Source organism: Myotis davidii, unplaced genomic scaffold, assembly GCF_000327345.1.
Source record: "Myotis davidii unplaced genomic scaffold, ASM32734v1 scaffold370, whole genome shotgun sequence".
Lineage (NCBI taxonomy): Eukaryota > Metazoa > Chordata > Mammalia > Chiroptera > Vespertilionidae > Myotis > Myotis davidii.
Window position 1 is genome coordinate 8742231 of NW_006288615.1, and position 6245 is coordinate 8748475.

Below are 6245 nucleotides of genomic sequence, written 5' to 3' on the forward strand. Positions count from 1 at the left end.
AGCGGTTGCAGGCAGGGTGACCTTACCACTGCCTCCGGGGCCACCCCGACCCTGTCAGGGGGCGGCTCTGAGACCTGGAGCTACTCAACGAGCTACCGGTCAGTGGGTGTGGACCCCACCCCAGGGGACTGGCCCAGCCTGGAGCGGCTACCCAGTCCCGAAGCTGCACACACCCCACATCCCCCAGCTGCCCCTGCAGGGACAATGCTCACACTGGCCACCTGCTCACATGCCAAGAACCTGGCCAAGTGGCCGCCTGGGCTCCCACTCCTGCTAATGTTCTCAGGAGGCTTGTCCAGCCCCAGAGGTCTCAGGGTGGCTTGAAGGAGTGGAGGGCAGAGGCATGGTCAAGGGGTGGCTCCCTCACAAGCTGTTCCGTGATCCGGCACTGCCCCCATCCTGCCCACCACCTGCGCTGTGGCTGTCGGCTCCTGAGGTAACCAGCAGCCCCTCCCGTCTGCAGACTGGGCCACATTTGCCGTGGGCCCAGGCCACGGCATCCAGCTGCGCTCGGGCCGCCTGCTGGTGCCGGCCTACACCTACCACGTGGACCGGCGGGAGTGCTTCGGCAAGATCTGCAGGACCAGCCCCCACGCCTTCACCTTCTACAGCGATGACCATGGCCAGACCTGGCGCCATGGCGGCCTCCTGTCCAACCTGCGCTCGGGCGAGTGTCAGCTGGCTGTGGTGGACGGAGGGCGGGCGGGCAGTGTCCTCTACTGCAATGCCCGGAGCCCCCTGGGCAGCCGTGTGCAGGCCCTCAGCACAGATGAGGGCACCTCCTTCCTACCGGGAGAGCTGGTGCCCACTCTGGCCGAGACGGCCCGGGGTTGCCAGGGCAGCATCCTGGGCTTCCCAGCCCCACACTCTAATAGGCCTGGCGATGAGGGATGGTCAGTGGGCTCCAGGAAGACTCCCTTTTCTCCAAATCTCTGTCCTGGAGCCCACAAATCCCCGAAGGAGTGGGCTGGAGACACCCAAAGGGGTGGGGGTGTTGATGGGACAAAGGGATGTGGGGGCGGGACAGAGCTATCAGGGGATCCTAGCCCAGGGCCTGAGCTCAGTGGGGACGGGAGGGCCTGGTCCCTGCAGCTCCCTAGGCTCCCTGCTGCCCTGCCTCAGAGCCCCACGTGGCTGCTGTATTCCCACCCAGCGGGGCGCAGGGCTCGGCTCCATATGGGTGTCCACCTGAACAGGTCCCCCCTGGATCCACACAGCTGGACGGAGCCTTGGGTGATCTACCAGGGCCCCAGCGGCTACTCTGACCTGGCATCCATCGGGCCCACCCCTGAGGGCTCCCTGACCTTCGCGTGTCTATATGAGAGTGGAACCAGGGTGTCCTACGAGGAGATCTCTTTCTGCGTGTTCTCCCTGCGTGAGGTCCTAGAGAATGTGCTTCCGGGCCCCGAGCCAACAGGCCTGGGGAACAAGCCTTGGGAGCAGTGCTGGCCCTCCTGAAGGGCCCTCTGACCAGGCCTGGCCAGGTGCGTCCAGGAGGAGGGGGGAGGGCAAGGGTCTGAATGGAGCTCTGGGTGATCCCTCAAGAAGCACCTTTGACCTTCAACTTCTTCATGGAGAGCCCTGAGGGTAGGTCTTCATGAAGGGCCCTGTATAAGGACACAGAAGTTCAGTTTTAATACTGTCAGACAAGTAGGCATTGAGAAGAGCTCACAGCTGGAAGCCAAGGGAGGTGGGCTCTCAGCCTTGTAGGGGCAGGAGATGGGCAAGGGTGACTGGGATGCTTGGACTCGAGCAAGGGGCTGCACTGTCCTGGTGTTTGGCTCTTTAATCTCACTCTGTTTTCTGGTTTCTGGATGGGAAATAAAGGGGTTGTGCATTCATGTCCAGAGATGTTTCTCTTGAGTTATTTCCCTACGAAAGCCCTGGGGAGGGCACCCAGTTCTCTAGCTCACTTCTCTGACCACCAGCCCCCAATCTTGTTGCATCGTCTGCTCCCTATCCCCACCCCACTGGCCAAACTCTCCAAACCCTGGAGCGTCAGAGGTGGGGGCAGGGTGAGGGCAGGAAAAGCAGGTCTCAGTAGGGCAGCCCCCAGAGCTGTCTGGTCTACAAATGGTCATGCGCGTCTGCATTTCCCATTGGAGTGTAGCCAGCAGGGTCACCTCCTAGGACCTGCCCCCTGTTTCCTCATGGAAGCACCTTTTTATTTCTTCTTCATTTTTGGTTATAAAAATAAAATATGCTTGCCCTAGCCAGTTTGGCTCAGTGGATAGAGGGTCCCAGATTCAATTCCAGGTAAGGGCATGTACCTCGGTTGCAGGCTCGATCCCCACCCCGGGGCATATGTGGGAGGCAACCAATCCATATGTCTCTCTCACATCGATGTTTCTCTCTCTGTCTCTCCCCCTCCCTTTCACTCTCTCTAAAAATCAATGGAAAAATATCCTTGGGTGAGGATTAACAACAACAACAAAAAATATGTTAACTGTAGAAAATTTTGAATATGTAGGAAACTATAAAGACAAAATAAAAATGTGCCCTGGCTGGGTAGCTCAGTTGGCCAGAATATTGTCCCCATATGCCACAGGTGTGGGCTTGATCCCTGGTCCTGGCACATACAAGAATTAACCAATGAGTGCATAAATAAGTAGAACAACAAATCTCTCTCTCTCTCTCTCTCTCTCTCTCTCTCAAATCAATAAAAAATTTAAAAAAATGATCCCATATGACACCCCCCCAACCCCCATGTTAAGCCATAACCATGATGTTCCTTTTGGTGTTTCTGACTTTTTCTTCTTTTAAAAAGATTGACTGTGTTTTAGCTTTCCTGACTGTCACACTCCAGTCATCTATCTTTTGTGCCCGCCCCCCAGCCTGGACATAATTTCTTTACTAGTCCTCTGCTGGGTAACCTGCCCAAAAGGTGGGGGCATCCAGGGAGCTTTGGATGCTGCCTAGGGAACTCAGGGCAGCCAGTCCCCATGGGAGCAAGGTGGCCCCTCATCACTTACCTTCATTCTCAGTCCCCTATAAGCATGGCTACCTTTCCGGAGTCACCCCTGGGCTCCAGGCAGCGGTAGGACAGGAGCTTGGATCCAGGGCCTGTCAGTGGCCTGAGCCTGCCTGCACTCACCCAGGGACCCCAACTCAGGCCAATCACCCCTTCTGTGCATCTCAGGGGGACAGCCAGTCTGGAGCTATAGAACTTACAGTGTGTGGCCCATGTCCTGCCATTCAGTGCTGGACTGGGTGAGTAATGCCTCCCAAATTCATGTCCACCCAGAAGCTCAGATTGTGACTTATTTGGAAATAAATTCTTTGCAGGTGTGATTAAGATAAGGGTTGAGATGAGATCACCCTGGATGAGGTCCTAAGTCAGATGGGAGTGTCCTTATAAGAGACAGAAAGGGACACTCAGAGGAAGGCACTGAAGATGGAGGCAGAGACTGGGAGGAGCTCCTGGGGCCCCGGAAACCGAGGCCGCAGGAAGGACCGTCCTCTGGGAGCACGCCTGGCTGCACCTCGGTGTCGGATTCTGGCCTCCAGTACTGGGAGAGAATGCCCACCTGTTGTTTAAGTGCCCGGTTTGTGACAACTTTTAGTTGGAATTTGACTTCTCACCAGAAACCATGGAAACTGGGAAACAATGGTGTGGTCCCTTCAAAAGTGTTGAGAGGAAATAGCCACCAACCTAGAATTCTATGCCTAGAAGAAGTATCTTCAAGAACGAAGGAAAATTAGGGACGTTCTCACATAAGTAAAAAAGCGTTAGTTTGTCACCAACAGACTCACTAAAGAAAGCGTGAAAGCTCGTTTCAGTGGAGGGACGGTGACTCCAGATGGAACGTCACGGGACAGTGCACAGTGGATAAATCTGGATGAACCTGACTGTGTGAACCGACAGTGATTCCTCGGGAGGTTGCAATGTGTATAGACTCAAATATGGAATCAGAGCAGCGTTAAGCTGAGTGGGCAGCAAATGGGACGGAAGCGCTCAGAGATCCTCGTCCTGCCCAAGGAGAGGGGAATGCACCATGCGTGTTGGCCAACGCCGGGTTCCGGGTCTCTAGGGCAAATGCTGAAAGAACAGCAAAACTGGATAATCACCAAATTAATAGAGGTGACAAATGGGAAAATAAGATAGAAAGGGATCAGTTTTAAAAAGGCAAGGAATGAGAGAAAATACACACCGAACTGGTAAGATAAAGAGAAAAAAAATATTAAGAAGCCAATCGAAATACAAGCATATCAGAATTACATTAATGTAAACTGATTAACATTCCTATTAACAGACAAAATGGCCATGGCTGAAAGCAAAACAACAATGGTAAACCCCACCCCAAACCCAGCGATATCCGCCTGACAGCAGGCAGAAGATGTAACGAGAAAGGTTGGAGCCTGAAAGAAAAAATAGCCCAGGAAACATGCAGATGAACGGCTGGTGGCGCTGTGTTTCTATCAGGCAAAGACCTTACAGCCAAACCATGACTAGTTATATAAAGGGACACGTTTCAAAATTACAAACGTTTGACTCTACAGAACATTATAGCAGTGTTAAGTTTGTAGGTACCCAGTATTATGCCTCAAAAAGTGAAACAAAAATGGACAGGTCTATTGGGGAAAATAGACCCACAATTATAATAGCAAGTTTTAGACACGAGTCGGTAACTGACAGAGCTAGCAGACAAAAATAAGATCAGTAGGGACAGGGTAGGTGTGGCCAACTTGCCTAACAAGCTAAACTATATTGACACCTGCAGACAGGGCACAAAACACCTGCAGGAGGTGCCATCTTTCCAAACACACCAAGATACAAAATCAAATCCCCACAGACTTCAAAGACTTGAAAAACCACAGTGAAATTGAGCCAGAAATTAAACAAAGGGTAATTAAACATCTTCATATGTTCAAGAATTTAGAAACAGTATTCTAAATAACTCACAGTTCAAAGAAGCCATAGTGGAGGTTAGAAGAGATTTTGAAATTAATCATGCAAACACTACATAAAGCTGTGGGATGCTGCTGAAACCAGGATTAGAGGGAAATGCACATGTTAGAACGGAAGAAAGGCGACTGTCCTGCTCTCTCGAGAAAAAGGCCAGCAAATTCGGTCCAGACAAAGCAGAAGGAAGAAATGACAAAGAGCAGAGCAGTGGGATAGGAAAATCCCCCAAGAGAGCAAAGAAAGCCAAAGGTTGGGTTTTGAAAAAAACTAATAAAATCGACAAACCCCTGATAAGGCTGGTCATGAGGAAAGGAAGAAAATAGTCCAGCTGAAGTGGCTTAGTTGGTTGACCATTATCCCATGCACCCAAAAGTTGCTGGTTCAATTCCCAGTTAGGGCACATACCTGGGTTTCGGGTTTGATCCCCATCAGGGAAGGTACAGAAGGCAACTGATCTCTCTCTCTCTCTTTCTCTCTCTCTCTCTCTCTCTCTCTCTCTCTCTCTCTCTCTCAAAATAACCAATGCCAGGAATGAGAAAGGACACGTGGGACCCTACAGACACTCAAAGATTTCAAGGGGACTTGAGGAGCAACTTTATGCTAATAAACTTGAAAATTTAGACAAAATGGACACGTTTTGGAAAAATATGACATTAGAACTGACACAAGCTGAAAGGGGAAATCTGGAGAACCTTGGTAAAGAAATGGAATCCATAATTTAAAACCTGCACACTAGGAACACTCCAGGTGTCTGCGGCTTTCCTAGCGAATCCTGTCAAACCCTAAGAACAGACCAGCACATGTCTGTGTCCCTGGGGAGAGCGCGGGGCTGACACTGTGGGCGCTGCCCCTGGGAGGAGAAACCATCGAAGAGCCAAGGAATTGGGTACATTTTAAGCAGTAAAGTTCAAAAAGTATACTCACACAACACCTAAAGAACAACCCATTAAAGGGCAATTTGATGAGAGCAGTTGACAACACGTTAAGAGAATGAAAAGACAAGCCACAGGCTGTAGGAAAATAGCTGCAAGGCTCGTATCTGATAGTTTCACTTTGTACGAAGTTGCCAAACTGTCTTCCACGGTGGCTTTACCATCTGTGTATCTTCTTTGGTGAGGTGTCCAGGTCTTCGCCTAGTTTTCAGCTGGGTGGCTTGTTTTCATAGTGTTGAGTTTTTTAAATTGTTTGCATATTATGACAAGTAAGTATAGCAAAAGATGCTGCACAGCATGTCACCTGGGAAACACAGAATAGAACAGCAGCGAGATGCCACTGCACATCTATCAGAATGGCCAACATTTTGCCGGAACACTGACAGCATCAGATGCCGGGAGCAGCA

General features: G+C 51.0%; 1 protein-coding gene across 1 annotated transcript in view; it reads left to right on the forward strand.

Moving 5' to 3' along the window:
* Window positions 1-1836, forward strand: part of NEU4 (neuraminidase 4 (sialidase)) — a 5503-nt gene extending 3667 nt beyond the window's left edge. The window contains exon 4 of the mRNA XM_015561818.1: window positions 437-1836. Within this exon, the coding sequence (XP_015417304.1) occupies window positions 437-1458 (1022 nt within the window). The 3' untranslated portion in view covers window positions 1459-1836. The remainder of the gene's footprint in view (window positions 1-436) is intronic.
* The last annotated feature ends 4409 nt before the right edge of the window (window positions 1837-6245 follow it).